The sequence below is a fragment of the Lepidochelys kempii genome, chromosome 4, assembly GCF_965140285.1.
Source record: "Lepidochelys kempii isolate rLepKem1 chromosome 4, rLepKem1.hap1, whole genome shotgun sequence".
Taxonomy (NCBI): domain Eukaryota; kingdom Metazoa; phylum Chordata; order Testudines; family Cheloniidae; genus Lepidochelys; species Lepidochelys kempii.
Genome location: NC_136383.1, coordinates 55250621 through 55267631, shown reverse-complemented (window position 1 = coordinate 55267631; position 17011 = coordinate 55250621). Strand labels below are relative to the sequence as shown.

The 17011-nt window shown below is 39.9% G+C and overlaps 1 protein-coding gene across 7 annotated transcripts in view; it reads left to right on the top strand.

The window, feature by feature from the left end:
• The first annotated feature begins 4908 nt into the window (after positions 1–4908).
• The window catches only part of PRMT9 (protein arginine methyltransferase 9), a 28950-nt gene continuing 16847 nt past the window's right edge, over positions 4909–17011 (top strand). For 2 of the 7 annotated variants that reach the window (XR_012158584.2, XM_073341302.2), the window contains exons 1-7: positions 4910–5204; positions 6097–6150; positions 6717–6917; positions 7465–7613; positions 9436–9672; positions 10643–10810; positions 13903–14005. Coding sequence is in view for 1 of the 7 variants with exons in the window: in XM_073341302.2 (XP_073197403.1) it covers positions 6145–6150; positions 6717–6917; positions 7465–7613; positions 9436–9672; positions 10643–10810; positions 13903–14005 (864 nt within the window). In the remaining 6 variants the exon portion in view is untranslated. Of the gene's footprint in view, positions 5205–5970; positions 6152–6707; positions 6918–7464; positions 7614–9435; positions 9673–10642; positions 10811–13902; positions 14006–17011 lie in introns of those variants that run through there. The other 5 variants (XR_012158588.1, XR_012158586.2, XR_012158585.2 and 2 more) reach the window with 5 other exon arrangements.

Here is a 17011-nt window from a genome sequence, read left to right as displayed (position 1 = left end):
AAAAGAATCCAGGCTGAGTGAACCCCAACCTGTAACAATTTGGACTTCAAGACAGGTCAAAGGGTTGATGATTAATAGTGTTTTTGGGAAGGAATGCTGCAGTCTTCTGTGGTTGCCCTGATTGCTGTTGTCAGAATTAAGGCCACTTTAGTTCTGAAAATGAGCATCTACAAAAGCGTTTAAGGTGCTGTACCTTACGTTCATCAACTTCACACTTTAGTGCTGGGGTGGCCAACCTGAGCCTCAGAAGGAGCCAGAATTTACCAATGTACATTGCCAAAGAGCCACAGTAATACATCAGTAGCCCCCCCCAACTCCCCTCCTGCTCCCAGCGCCTCCCACCCACAGATCAGCACCTCCTCCTCCCTCCCCAATCAGCTGTTTCCTGGCATGCAGGAGGTTGGGGGGGGAGGGGGAGGAGCGAGGGCACGGAGCGAGGGCACAGCAGGCTCAGGGGAAGGAGTGGGGGCAGGGCCCGTGGCAGAGCCAGGGGTTGAGCAGTGAGCACCTCCCAGCACATTGGAAAGTTGGCACCTGTAGCTCCAGCCCCAGAGCCGGTGCCTACACAAGGAGCTGCATATTAACTTCTGAAGAGCCGCATGTGGCTCCGGAGCCACAGGTTGGCCACCCCTGCTTTAGTGTGACATTATACAGACAAGCCTTTAATAAAGGAAGGGAATGAGGGGAAAAAGTTGATTTTAATTCCTTTAGTCTAAAATGTTTTAACTGGTTTTCCATAATAACCATGCAAATGGGGGAAGGGAGCTGCAGACATTCAGCAGCAAATACCTCTGGTGGTAAAGGAGCAGTTTTAGCTACACAATAATAGTAGCAGAGTTTTCAAGCCATGAATAATTCAGCCAACATCTCAGTCAGCATTATAGTCTGTATCCTCAGTGCTAAGAAAATGTGTGTTTCTGGCACTGGGTAACTTACATTAGCTATCCCACTGTAAAAACACAGTGGAGACAAGGCACTTTAGCGATGTCACCAAAAGGCAGAAGGTGAGATCAGCACTTTGCCATCTGGGCATCGAATGCAAAGAACTAACAGGATAAATCACAGTATGAAACAGTGCACATGTCAGAATGAAGAACAGCACTGAAATGTATCCTCGCTTTTTAAGTGTGCTCACAGATCTTGGGAGACAGGCCAGTCCTTGCTTACAGACAGACCCCCAACCTGAAGCAAATACTCACCAGCAACCACACAACAAAAACACTAACATAGGAACCTATCCTTGCAACAAAGCTTGTTGCCAACTGTGTCCACAATCTATTCAGGGGACACCATCATAGGGCCTAATCACATCAGCCACACTATCAGAGGCTCCTTCACCAGCACATCTACCAATGTGATATATGCCATCATGTGCCAGCAATGCCCCTCTGCCATGTACATTGGTCAAACTGGACAGTCTCTACGTAAAATAAATGGACACAAATCAGACATCAAGAATTATAACATTCAAAAACCAGTCGGAGAACACTTCAATCTCTCTGTTCACTTGATTACAGACCTAAAAGTTGCAATTCTTCAACAAAAAACATTCAAAAACAGACTCCAACGAGAGACTGCTGAATTGGAATTAATTTGCAAACTGGACACCATTCAATTAGGCTTGAATAAAGACTGGGAGTGGATGTCATTACACAAAGTAAAACTATTTCCCCATGTTTATTTCCCCCTCTACTGTTCCTCAGACGTTCTTGTCAACTGCTGGAAATGGCCCACCTTGACTATCACTACAAAAGGGTTTTTTTCTCTCCTGCTGGTAATAACTCACCTTACCTGATCACTATCCTTACAGTGTGTATAGTAACACCCATTGTTTCATGTTCTCTGTGTATATAAAATCTCCCCCCTGTATTTTCCACTGCATGCATCCGATGAAGTGAGCTGTAGCTCATGAAAGCTTATGTTCAAATAAATTTGTTAGTCTCTAAGGTGCCACAAGTACTCCTTTTCTTTTTGCGGATATAGACTGACACGGCTGCTACTCTGAAACCTGTCATATTTTGTTATGTTTTTCTTCAAGTGATTGCACATACCATTCCACTTTGGGTGTGTGGAGTGACTCATACACCAGAGTCAGAGATTTTTCCCTAAGCAGTTTGAAGTATAAACAATTCAGTAGAAACATCAACATCTACTTATGCAACAAATGAAGTAACTGAAGAGTAAAGCGTGCAGGATTGAGGATTATTTACAGAAGTAAGGATTTCAGTTACAAAAGTGGGGGGAATCATATTACTGGAAATCCAAAATGGTATTGAATGTTATAGGAATGTATCACGGTTTTAAGTATGTGGCTTCTTTGCGAGAGGTAACAGCAAAAGTATGAAGTTAATGCACTCAGAGGCTCAGAAGAAAAAAAAGGAAATTAAAAGAATCCAAATGTTTTTTTTTTAAATTTAATACATTTGAGGTATATAACTCATGATTTTTGAATACTTGTAGTTGTCAATCTATCAGGGGTTTTTATATCTCTATTTAGTAAAATTTACAGTAGAAATTGCTTCTGAGAAGGATTTCATACAAGAAAGTATAGTTAAGCGAATAGTGGGGTTTTCAAAAGCATCTAGTTACTTTCAAATTCTAAAAATCTGGCCTCTAGTGAATATTTGGGAACCATAATATTTGGGAACCAAGTTCTACACACAAATAACAACATGTGAAAAAGCACTAGGGTGCTGGATAGAGAGGCAAAATAACAGTTGACAAAGGCAATTCCCATTGACAGATCAAAGGAAACTGAAAAACACTAACCCAGGAAATCAGTCAGCCTTGAAGTCATATAATCCCAAAGAATAAACTTGTGTATTAAAAAAAATAGAATAGTAGCACACTACAAATAGGAAGTGTTATACTAGAAACACTGGGAGATGTGATTGCTGAAGCTACTAGCAACTATTAATATTTTTAACGATTCTTTGCTAATATAAACTAAATAGCACAATGACATCCATCTGGAAAATGTTAGTGAAGATAAATGATGAAGTGCTAGGATTAATAAAAAGAACACTTTAAAAAGTAAATAATTTAGGGAGGAACAACATTTACAGTGGATTACAAAAAAGAAAAGAAAAGCCAGTCCAGTTCAGACATTCAGAACTGCAGTTCAGACAAATTTGTGAACTGCCATGAAGCTTTATGCAGACATAGAAACTGAGAAGGGATTTTTTAAACATTAAAAAGATGTGTGATAATTATAATGTCTGGAGGAGGGATGCAGGTATGTAAAATATTCAGTGACTCAAGTTTTCTTTAGCAGCTGAGAACATTGTATCAGATAGGGAAGAACTGTCTTGTCTAGGCATTGGGATGCACTGAGTCTTTAAGAACGCAACCCTGGGAGGTGGGTGCTGAGATGAACTGAGGAGAGGGAAGGGGAGGACCCTTTGCCTCACACGCGCTGTTGTTTCAACCACTGCCAGTGGATCACCCTACCGGGTACCAGCACATGGGGTGGCCCACCCTGGGCATCCCCTGTCGTATGTTAAAGGAGGTGAGGGCAGCCTTACCTCCCGCTTTTCTTGCTTTCCTTGAGTGGGACCTGTAGGATGATGGTCCCCTTCAACCCTTGCCCTATGAAATTTGCCACTGCGGCCTGGCCCCACAAGCCACCTGAGCTGGCTGCATGATAACCAGCTGGTCCACTTCTGAATCACACCCAGGGAACATCTGTATACACTTGTGCTTCCAAGTATCCTTTTCCTCTCCCTCGTGTGCTGTCCTGACACTAAACGGATATACCTGTGGCCACCAGCACCAAGGACCCCTGGTGAACCAGCCTGTACTCCACTCTGGTTCCATGTCCCATTGGGGATATTAGCTGCAGCTGCTCCATGGAGCCATGTACCTGACATGGTTCACAAATTCCCCTAACAACACCTGTCCCTTTGTGGTGAGAGGGAGACCCTGGCACACATCTAAATAGGGTGTGTCAGTGTCAGCCCCTCTTCCAGCTCCTCCAGAACCTTCTACTGAGGTTCTGGCTCAGGGGTGGGCAAACTACAGCCCTTCAGACATTTTAATCCAGCCCTTCAGCTCCCGCTGGGGAGCAGGGTCGGAAGCTTACCCTGCTCCAGCACTTCAGCCAGGGAGCGGGGTCAGGGTCTTGCCCTGTTCTTCGTGTGCTGTGGCTCCATGCAGCTCCCAGAAGCAGCAGCAGCAGCATGTCCCCTCTCTGGCTCCTACACATAGGGGCAACCAGGGGGCTCTGCACACTGCCCCCGCCCCAGCCGTGCAGCTCCCATTGGCCTGGAACTGCGGCCAATGAGAGCTGCAGGGGTGGCGCCTATGGACATGGCAGAGCACAGAGCCTGGAGCAGCATGGAGTTGTGCAGGGCACCAGGATATTTGGTGCCCCAAACTTCCTGGTGCTCTACTCAGCTGTCTACTTTGCGTATGGGTAAGGACAGCCCTGCCCTTAGCCCCACAGGGTTGCGGGCCCCCTTCATCAATATCCTCCATCACGCCAGGAGGAGGAAGCTGGACAGGGGTTTATCCAATCATGCCTCTGGGAGGGGTCCACTGACTCCCTAGGTGGTTTTGAGGAGCACTGGGCGCTACTGGGGACTCTCTAGTTGATGTCCCCCATGGGGATCCCTCATTTGCACCCTGTCATTTCACTCTGTCCCTCCTATTTGTTAATTTATTGTCCCCACGCCTGAAATCAATTGTAGCCTGAACTTAGCAGGTCCTCGCCGCCTGCCCCACTAGCTCCTGAGCCCTCTCCTGTCCCTGCCTCCGGCTGTCTGACCCCGTGCGGTGACCAGCTCTACTCCCCCCGGCACAGACTGCCCCCTTCACCCCCAGAAGAGCAGAGCGCACCCCACCCCAAGGCAGGGCAGCGGATTCACCAGATGTTACTGAGCATGCTCAGTTCTCCCGCGCATGTTCAGGAACTTCCAGGCTGCCCATCGCGTTGGGTGGCGCAAAGTGACGTCACGCCGGCCGGGTGAGCGGCGGCGCGCGCAGCGGCTTCACTGGCTTCACTTTTGCGCGTGGGCGATCGCGGTGCTGAGACGTGTGCGGCCTCCTGGGCGACCCGGCGTCGAACCCCGTGGTTGTAGCTGCGAGGCAGGGTCTCCGCCCGGCGCCAAAATGGCGGCCCCTGGCTGGCGTGTCCGTCGCCGGCTCCGGAGCTGTGTTGTGGGCCGAGCCGTAAGCAGCCAGGCCCTGCCGGAAGGATCGCTGAGGTGACCAGTCCTCATATCCCGCTCCCCACCGCCGCCATGTGTTACACCTCGTCCCGTCTCCTGGATCGCTCTCAGCCATGTCCCCACCCATCCCCACTGCCCTGGGTTGCTTTTTCCCGGACAGGAGCTCGTCTCCCCTGTCGCAGGCACGGGTTCCTCAGATCGGGGTGCGTCTGCCCCTTACCCCCCACCCCCCCCACACACACTCATTCCCTCACAGTGCTTCTGCTCCCCCGTATACCCGCATTCCTTCACAGAGGGGGTACATATGCTCATTTTGTCACAGAGAGGGTACATCTTTGTCTCGTATGCCCCGGCACTCAGGGCATTTTTAAAGAATAAATACAAAAATAAAAGGAAGTGGCCACTGTGCCCATTTAATGTAGGCAGTACAAGTAGTTGGAGGATCCCTGTAGCGTGGGTGCCAAGCAGACGTAAAATAGAACAAACAGGTACTAAGGCAAATTGTTTTCCCTCAGGGTTTGGCAGAAAGGAAATCCCACCAGCCAGATACATGTGAAAATGCTTCTGCACAAAGTGCATGGATGTCAACATGTTGCTGTTGCAGCTTTTCCTGTGTCTGGCACTCATTTCCTCCAATAGGAACAATATTCCCCCCCCAAAGAGCTGATCAGCAGATGTTTATATTGGTATTGGTATATCCATCATCTGAACTTTTCTCTTACAGTTCTGTTTTCCCCTTAGTTAAGCCATCTCTTCAGATAACTGTATCATGTCATATCTGTGTCATACTCATCTTACATAGGTAGATGGAATTACATAACTGAAGAATAGTTGATGAACTTTCATGTGGATTACTGTTATTTCTTTGTGGTGTAATACATCTTGAGAACATCTCTGCTGGGAACTTGCTTTCTGTATTATCTTTCAGTCCTGGGATATAGTCTGAAAATCCTGAAGGCAGGACCAGGACCTATATATGGAAGTAAGCATTTAAAATTACAGGGGACACTATTTCACAAAATGTGGTATAAGATTATACACAAATTCCTATGATATTTTAACATTTTATTGTTTTGGAAAAAGTTGTCATAACTTGTTGCTCTTAGATGTTAACTACAAAGTAGATTGTCCTCCTTAGTATCACTTTATGGAGACTATTTTTTCTGAGTATATATTATGCCAGCTGTATTACTGAAAAAGTTTAATTGTAATTTTTGTGGGTAGTTAAGCATGAAATTCTGTGTGTATATATGAGTTTATAAAAACAAGTTGATCCTCCAGAGACATGCTAAAAGGTTTTCAAAAGTTTAGCAGAAAAAGTTGTGCAGTTTTAGGCCTTGTAAAGGTTTTTACACGTTTAACAGTGGAACTACTCAGAATGTGTAAAGTTAAGCACATCTGCAACTCTTTGTAGGACCGGGGGGGGGGGGGGGCCTTCACTGCATACTAGAATTTTAAAATATTTTACTGTTACTTTTATTTGCTAGTTACAATTACTCTAGGATAAGATTTTTTTTTTCCTTTATTTTTGTTTATGGGAATGCACAGTTAATTTTCTTCAAAATGCCCAACTCTAATGCCAAATCTCATCGTGGCCACCCAGGTGGTCAGGAAGCTGGCAGACGTGAGCTGGTTTCCAGATCTTTACAGAGTGCTCAGCATTGTCTGGAAAATCAGGATTTTGGAACTGCATATGCCCACTATCTCCTGGTACTAAACCTAGCATCTGAGCTAAAAAGTGATGTCAGGGTGAGTGCTTTTTGAATTATTTTAGACAGTCCAAACTCAATTATATTTTTTTCACTCTTAAGAACTTTCTAATGAACAGATGTTGCTTTTATTTTGTATGTAACTTATTTTGAAGAATGGACAGGAGAATTAAAGAGAAACATAGCAGTGTTATGGATGACCCCATAATTTGGTTAACGAGAGCTGTTTGTGCTTGAGGGATAGGATTTGATTCATTTAATCTTAAAAGCTGAGTGAATTTAGGATTTTGTAAAAATGAGGTTCTATTACAACTGGCTTGCACTGCACAAACTTTCTACATACAGCTCTGTAACATGTTACGCTGTGCGCTGATTAGTGGTAAGGGTAGCTGGACGACTAGGAAGAGACTACCTCACTGGAGAACCTAAGTGAGCCTCCCAGCATTATGTGCTGTTAAGGAAATAACTGTGCTCATGTTCATTTCAAGACTAATTTCATACTACCTCCTCTGAAGTTTCCAGTGTCTTCAATTCACCGCTTTTGATATGCATATTACTGATTTAGCAATGTTTGCGTCACTTTTCAGGAAACTTTCCAGTTTACCCTCTTCAAATGGGCTGAAGAGCTAGCTTCTCTTGCACGGATTCAAGATTTATTTAACTGCTATGAGCAGGCCCTGGAACTGTTTCCTAATGATGAAATAATATGTAATAGTATGGGGGAACATCTCTTCAGGTTGGTAGTAATCTATATTCAATTTTTTTTTTAGATGCACTATTTATTATTAGGTTTCAGAGGAGCAGCCAGCTTAGTCTGTATTCTCAAAAAGAAAAGGAGTACTTGTGGCACCTTAGAGACAAACAAATTTATTTGAGCATAAGCTTATGCTCGAATAAATTTGTTAGTCTCTAAGGTGCCACAAGTACTCCTTTTCTATTTATTATTAATTAGTAATAAACATATAAGGATCTGATTCAGCTTTGCTGAATAGGGGTATCTTTGAGCCTGGGCACAATGTTAAGTATGTAATACTGAATTTCAAATCTGTTAAATCAATATAAATATATGTGCAGTAGCCACTGCTTAAACATACTATTCAATCCTAAGAAATGCATTTGGTCTTTAAAAATAATAATAAAAAAATACTGCCTTTTAAATGTCATTTACCAGCTCACGCAGTAGTTATTTAATAAAAAATTAGACCAGAATGTTTGAAAGCCAGTGTGAAGGCTGTAGTTTTGGGTAATTTAATTTTTGTAAGTGGTTATGTTCCACGTTTCTGTAGGTGTTATGAAGATCCTCTACCTCTACTCTGTTCTGTTCCTCCTAAAGATCCCACATTACAACCAGTTCAGATAAAAGAGGGCTGGTTCAGAATATGAATACCCTGTAAATTCCCTCTTCTTGATTGGTTTGAGCCTTAGTCTTTGTTTAACAATATAAGGCATTTCCCTTCGCTGTGCAGTCCCTAAAAGGTGCTGCACATGCTGCCCCCACAGTGCTTCAAGTTCCTGCCAGCGTGGTATGTTAGAATAGGACCTGGCCTTGAAACCTTAATTCCTAACTAGAAATCCAGATCCCTTCTATTAGAGTGGTCCGCTTTGATTCTCTTTTTTCTAAATAAAGAGCAAAAAACCCCTTCTGACTATATTTTCCTTGCATTTTTTTTAAACTTTAAAAATGTTCAATTTTTAATTGTTCCCGGATTGAGAATTTCAGCCCAGAGCAATATTTTATGGTAATTATAATCTTCTTAAAATTGTGATCTAATGGAAACACTGGTAACTCAAGCTGTGACAATTTGATATGAGCTGTGATGTCATACATTACACCTGAATTGGGTAAAATCTTACTTTGCTTTGATTTTTGGAGTTTTGACATGTCTCCATTCTGGCTTGCATTTCTGATTCACCGTTGCTGTTTTTATCGTGCAAATAATCCTTATAAGACGCCAATTGTTTTACTGCGGCAAAGTCATGGATGAAATAGAGAGGTAGAAGTAGAGTACAATAAATGATACATTTTATGTATTTTTGCATTTTAAATCACTGAGGGTAGTACCATAAATCTTACTTTGTAAAGATAACTTCATCCTTTTTGACACAGAACTACCATATCACTGGTTAAGGAACTTAAGTTTATATCCTTAAAATGTAAAAACATAGGGACTTTGTGCAGTAGTGTTTCATAACTCAATTTTAGCCAAGTACATTGCTTGGTTTTCTAGTGAAAACATTATTTTGTAAAGGGATCTTTCTCTGAAACAGTCTTGTAAATGAAAAATTATTATTTTCAACCCTCTTAAATTATTTAGAGCTCACTTTTTTTTATCGTTTGTCCAAGGTGTACCTCTCTCTCATATATAAAGACATAGCCCTTAAAGCAAAATAGCTTTCAAATTGTGACTATAACAGTTATTAAAAACAACACTACTTAACAATTCAGTAATGAATGTCTAAAAATGTGATTTTTTCCCCCCCTAATCTTCAGGTTTCAGATATCTGGCAACCAACTGCATACTTCCTGCTTATTATTTATTTGTCATTTTTACTATTAGAATGGGCTTTAGAGATGAAGCAGCTGGATATTTCCACAAAGCACTGAAGCTAAACCCTGACTTTGCTGATGCAAAGGAGAATTTTTACCGTGTTGCAAACTGGCTGGTAGAACGTTGGCACTTTATCATGCTTAATGACACCAACAGGAATCTGATTTACCAGAAAGCAATTCAGAAGGTGGTCCACTCTGGTTGCAGAACTGTTCTAGATATTGGAGCAGGAACAGGAATACTGAGGTTTGTCATAAAATGCATGTTTAATGTAAACTATATTAATATAAATATACTTTCTTTTTAGCAGTCATTGTCATGTACATTTAAATTATCTTCTGTAAAAAAACCTGAAAATTAATTTTCATATATTAAAACAAAGCTTAATGAAGGAAAGACATAACTAAAGTTGTTATTGTGAAGTGAGTACCTAGAACTGCTTCACTAATGGTATGTCTGGTATCCATATGCTAATTTAATATATGTTCATTCAGTGACAATGTTGAATTGGAAAACATACCTTGTAGAGATAAACTAAACAAATTGGGCTCCTGGAGTCTTAACAGAAAGATGGTTAAGGAGTGATTTGGTCACAGTACATAAGTACCTATGTGAGGAAGAAAAAGTTGATAATGGGCTCTTCTATGTAACAGATAAAGGTTTAGTAAGATTCAATGGCTGGAAGCTGAAGCTAGACAAATTCAAACTGGATGTAAGGTGCAAATTTTTAACAATGAGCATAATTAACCAATGAAACATCTTATCAAGGACTCTGGTGGATTCTCCATCACTCGCAATTTTTAAATCAAGACTGGATGTTTTTCCTAAAAGATATGCTCTAGTTCAAACAGGAATTAGTTCAGGGAAGTCCTGTGGCCTTATACATGAGGTCAGACTAGATGATCACAGTGGTCCCTCTGGTTTTATAGTGTATGAATTACTGCCTTCATGTCAGACATATTATCTTTGTAGTAGTTCTGGACAAACTATACTGCTGATAATACAGTGTATACTGGGAAAATCTGATATCCACCCAAGTGCTATAGTTTGTATTAGTACTGATATCAGGTACTAGTATTAAGAATATGAAATAAATGCTACAGTAAATGTAAATATACTTAAAACAAAATTCAGACTTTTCTTACCTTTAATAATTTCTAATTGAAACTTTGACAAGAATAAACTAATTCCTATGGTGATTTCTGTTATTTTGCAGTATGTTTGCCAAGAAGGCTGGAGCACCTTGTGTCTATGCCTGTGAGTTGTCGAAGACCATGTATGAACTTGCTTGTGATGTGGTAGCAGCAAATAATATGGAAGGAGAAATCAAACTTCTCCATATGAAGTCTCTTGATATAGAAATTCCAAAGCACATACCTGAAAGGTAGCTTAAAATAGCCTACTGTGATATCTTTTTAATTCAGTTTTGTTTATGCAAGTGGAGAAAAACTGCACAATGTAACATACTCACTAGAAAATAGAAACTAATTGTTTATTGAGATGGTATTTAAAAATTCTCACACAATTTGTCTGTTAGATTAATATTTCTCTGTCATAGAAGGCCGTATTTAACTATATCGCAAGTAATGTTTAACTGTTCATTAGAGTAAACTTCATTCATTCAAACCATTTACCTACCAGGTAAAGCATTTGGGACAGACAAACCTGAAAGGAGACAAAAAGAGGAAAAAAATAGAACAATAATACAGTCAGTTAGGTCAGTGTCTGGTTGTCAGTTAGGGGTTTTTCTCCTCCTGTTCTTGGACATTTTTTGGCAGTATCTTTTGTGTGTGTGCTGTCAGGACTGGTAAGTCTGGTTAGCTCTCTAGGTCCATTCATTTGCAACAATGTCAGACCATTATTTAATGACAGGTTCTTTACATCCTAAAGGTAACAGGAGAATAATTTTACATCATTATCTTTCAGATTAGTTCCAATATAGACATCTACAAACAGTAGGCGTTTCAAGTCCACAGTTCCAAGAAATTATTGTCCTAGAGATTTTACAAAAGCTTAACTACTTAGTCAAGGGGGAAAAAAAGCTAATTCTAGATTCTGCAAAGTGCTACATCAATTGACTCTTCACCTCTTTGGATCACTTTCTAATGGCTTGATCCTAAAAATAAGTTTAGGGGGATAAAGCAAAAGGAAAAGATGGAACCAAGTCCAGTATAAATATGGGATGAATATCTATGATTTCGAAAGGTTCAGTTGTCTACTAAGTTTAAAATCTATCACATATTTTTTTTAGGTGCAGTGAGAAGATAAATTACCATACCAGGTTAAACCGAAGACTTCAGAGTAATTTGTGTTTTAAAAATTTAGCTTTGTATCTTCAAAATGATTATTCAGTTGGTGTTTCTCAAAATATATATAGTTCACTGCTAGAGTAATCTTAATGTGATTAATGGATTCCAAAGCCAGAAGGGACCACTGTGATCATCCAGTCTGACTTCCTGTATACCACAGCCCATAGAACTTCTCCAATATAATTCCTTTTGAACTAGAGAATATCTTTTAAAAAACCAACATACAATCTTGCTTTAAAATTAGCAAGTGATTGAAAATCTACCACAACTCTTGGTAGGCTGTTCCAATTGTTAATTATCCTCACTGTTAAAAATTTAGGCCTTATTTCCAATTGGAATTTGTCTAGCTTTAGATTCTAGCCATTGGATTGCCATTGGACACAATGGCAATTGGTGGACTTGCATCCTAGAAGTTTGACATCTTTGTTTCTTTTGAGAGACTTTTATACTTAAGAAAACTTTCAAGTTTACCATGCTTAAATACAAATTGTTTTTTTCACATTTTTAATAACTTTTTAGCCATATTTTCTAATTACCAAATATGTTTACATGTGTAATTTGCTCCAGTACATCTTGTACTTAATTCTGCAATTAATTATAATGTCAAGTTTGGAAGATCTCGCTGATTTCTGTGGTAGGTCTGAGATGCCATAAACAAAGGATTTTAACTTCACTACTCAAAGGAAATCTGTTGTATTCAGGAGTGAGACAAGATTTAAGGGTATCCGCACATGAGGTGGACATTTCTTACTTGGTGGCCTCTAGGAGGTTGGTGGGGAATTGCCCTTGTGCAGATCCTCCACCCCGACGTTGGAGAAGTTTAAGCAGCACAGAGGGCTGCTTTAGACACTGGGCTGAAGTAATTATCTGCAGGGCCATGTGACAACTGCTCCAAGTGGATTCTAGTTCTGACACATTTCTCCCACCCCCCATTCCTCTGCGAAGCACCTCACACTGGTTGCTGACAGCTGGCACAATGATTTCATCCTTAGCAAGTTCAGGTTCTCTGGTAGCTTTCAGAAAAGGACATCAGCATCTTTTTGTTCAGTTCATAAGATTTCTAATTTTGGTAATTTTATCTTGTTTTTATTCACACTTAAATGTATTCATGTAGCATCAGTATGTTTTCAGCTTTATTTTCTGTTTTTGCTTTGAAAGGTGTATTTATTTATTTTCTTTAAAATTGTCCTCTCATCTTTATTGCTAGTATGTCCTTTTGTACAGTTATGGGTTAAATAATAGTATCACTTTAACCAAATTATAATGTATTTAAAAAGCTTTGTTGATTAGGCTACTGAGTCCACTCAGCATCCCAGAAAGCACAATGTAACTGTTGCAGTTGGCAAACCACAGTTTGACTTAGCATTTTAGTTTTCAGCACATCTGGTTAAGAGTTGTTTTCAAATGGGATGCTTCTGGGGAGCTGTAAGTTTAAACCTCAGAAATCTATTAAAGGGTTGCTGGTATAGACTCAGCACTATTTTAGTGATGCTTATTCGTCATTTCAGCCCTGCTGCTGTTGGTAGTATTGAGATTTAAGATTAATCCAAGATTAATATAGGTGCCTTAGTTTTTAGTCTCAGATTACTAATTTAAAGGTAATATGTGCGCACTAATCTCTTTCATGTCCTGCTTAGAAGTTGTATTTAAAGTATAACTATAAAATTGCACTGTTTGCATGCTTTAACTTAATACATAACAAGCTGATGATAGAGCAAAAATTTTATGGAATCTCCTTCAAGTGCTAATCACTGTTGAATTTATTTTACATGTAAGCTTGTGTTCTGGGATATGATCTGCCATATTTCAAGTCTGTTTGAAAGGTCCTATTTATTTTTATGTTTGTCTTGGGTTCTTCCCATACCTAATGATTCCTAAGCATTGTCTGGAAAGTTTCATGGAAAATTTTTGCTCATTGTTTATGCTCATTGTTTAAATAACTTGTTATAACAACAACTTAAAATATGTCCCTCTGCTGGATGTGTTTTGCTTTTCACTTACATGAATTAATACTTTAGTAGCACAGCTTTTTATCAACATTTGCTGCCTCTAGATTCAGTTTACATTTGTATTTTATTTTAAAAGGTGTGACTTCTAGCAGAAATTTGTAATGCCCATTACCATCTCATAACTGTAACTACCTTTTCTTAAAAACAATTTTTCATAGGGTTTCCCTGGTTGTCACAGAAACGGTAGATGCAGGTTTGTTTGGAGAAGGGATTGTGGAGAGTTTGATACATGCTTGGGAGCATTTGCTTTTACAACCAAAGGTAGGTGATATATTCAGATACTTATAAATCAGAACCACATTGAAACATACATACATAACACATCCTTATTATGAATGTTCCACTCTTTCTAATGCTTAAACAATTGATGCTTTATTTCTAAATTTGAGTTACATTAGTGCTTGTGAAAGTGAGATTTGACAGCCTTGTTGGCAGAAGTACTGTATCGTGCCTGTTATATGTGAGTAGACAAGCTGTGACAATGCGCCTTGTGAATGACACTGCCTTATCAATGTTTTTCAACACTAACCTGGCAGGAGCAGTGTAAGGAGGGTAATTCAGTCTTTATGGCTCTTCAGTCCTTGACCTCTGTGTCTATCAGTGATGCCGATTATGATGACTTTTGTGTTGTGGACACTTGTCTATTGCAAACCAGACTGAAATCTATTAATTTAATATTAAGACACAAAACAGCTGTCAGAAGGCCATGCAGTCAGTAGAGATCTAGGCTGGATTTGAAACAGCAGCCTAGAAAGAAAAGGCTTCTAGTCTCTAAGGTGCCACTGGTACTCCTTTTCTTTTTGCAAATACAGACTAACACGGCTGCTACTCTGAAACCTGTTCACTGTGACTGAAACCAAAATCACCTCATATGCAATTAATAAAAACTAGTATGCATCTGCTTCTAACACTAGAGGGCATTCTGTTACCAATCTGTTAAATCTTCCATTTCACCCTTATTTTATATTTAATAATTCCTTGGTGATTAATTTGAAAAGCTGGAAGATGCCACTGCATCTTTTTTGGGGGATGGGGGTGTAGGAAGGGGGAAGTTGCTAGATGCATCTTGCCTTTAAGACTATGTAAATGTAACTCCTCCCTCCCCCCCAAAAAAACAAAAACACCTCTACTTTTTATTATCTGTGTCTGATAAACTTCTGTTTAGGTCTCATGAAATAAAGGGATGCAGTTTGTGAAAAGTTACAGGATCTAGTTCCTTCTTTCACGTTTTCCTCCCAAACAAAAAGAAGATTACCTTAAAATCACCATCTAGGTGAAGGGTTTTTTATCTGCTGTATTAGACTGAAATTGATGACCTCTAGTATTATGAAACAGGAATAGTTTGATCTATTCATTATGCATGTTTTTAGCTAACTTGTATTCCTTCAAGTTAGGATCAAATACAGGGTTTAAAATTACACAAGAAAATACAATGAACTGTCACACACAACTGGTGTGTAAATAATTGAAAGCTTATGTGTAGCTCCATGAGAGGGTAGTTTTAGATGTACTGAAACATAAGAATTATTTATGAGGTTACTTCTTTCGATTCACCCTCTTTCTGCCATGTCTGTGTTTTCATTTGGTGAGTTTATATTTATTGATCAGCAGCTTGTTTATGTTGAGACAGTGAAGAGAGAAAAAAGACAATAAAGAGAAAGCCAACCTATATCTAAAATACAAAGACTTGATTAGAACAAGATAAGTAAGTGAGGCCAAACAGCAAAAATTAAGATGTTTGTACACCAATGCGAGGAGCCTAGGTAACAAAATGGAGGAACTAGAGCTACTGGTGCAGGAAGTGAAACCAGATATTATAGGGATAAGAGAAACATGGTGGAATAGTCGTCATGACTGGACTACAGGTATTGAAGGGTATGGGCTGTTTAGGAAAGACAGAAATAACGGTAAAGGTGGTGGAGTAGCATGTATATCAATGATGAAGTAGAATGTAAAGAAATAAGAAGCGATGGAATGGATATGACAGAGTCCATCTGGGCAAAAATTACATTGGGGAAGAAAACTATTAGAGCCTCCCCTGGGATAGTGCTTGGGGTGTGCTATAGACCGCCGGGATCTAATTTGGATATGGATAGAGCCCATTTTAATATTTTTAATAAAGTAAATACTAATGGAAACTGTGTGATCATGGGAGACTTTAACTTCCCAGATACAGACTGGAGGACAAGTGCTAGTAATAATAAGAGGGCTCAGATTTTCCTAGATGTGATAGCTGATGGATTCCTTCATCAAGCAGTTGCTGAACCGACTAGAGGGGATGCCATTTTAGATTTGGTTTTGTTGAGTAGTGAGGACCTCACAGAAGAAATGGTTGTAGGGGATAATCTTGGCTCAAGTGATCATGAGCTAATTCAGTTCAAACTGAACAGAAGGATTAACAAAAATCTGCAACTAGGGTTTTTGATTTCAAAAGGGCTGACTTTCAAAAATTAAGGAAATTAGTTAGGGAAGTGGATTGGACTGAAGAATTTATGGATCTAAAAGTAGAGGAGGCCTGGGATTATTTTAAAACAAAGCTGCAGAAGCTATCGGAAGCCTGCATCCCAAGAAAGGGGAAAAAAGTCATAGGCAGGAGTTGTAGACCAAGCTGGATGAGCAAGCATCGAAGAGAGGTGATTAAGAAAAAGCAGAAAGCATACAGGGAGTGGAAGAAGGGAGGGATCAGCAAGGAAAGCTACCTTATTGAGGTCAGAACATGTAGGGATAAAGTGAGACAGGCTAAAAGTCAAGTAGAGTTGGACCTTGCAAAGGGAATTAAAAGCAATAGTAAAAGGTTCTATAGCCATATAAATAAGAAGAAAACAAAGAAAGAAAGAAGTGGGACAGCTAAACACTGAGGATGGAGTGGAGGTCAAGGATAATCTAGGCATGGCCCGATATCTAAACAAATACTTTGCCTCAGTCGTTAATAAGATTAAAGAGGATCTTAGGGATAATGGTAGCATGACAAATGGGAATGAGGATATGGAGGTAGACATCACCATATCTGAGGTAGAAGCGAAACTCAAACAGCTTAATGGGACTAAATCGGGGGGCCCAGATAATCTTCATCCAAGAATATTAAAGGAATTGGCACATGAAATTGCAAGCCCATTAGCAAGAATTTTTAATGAATCTGTAAACTCAGGGGTTGTACCGTATGATTGGAGAATTGCTAACATAGTTCCTACTTTTAAGAAAGGGAAAAAAAGTGACCCGGTTAACTATAGGCCTGTTAGTTTGGCATCTGTAGTATGCAAGATCTTG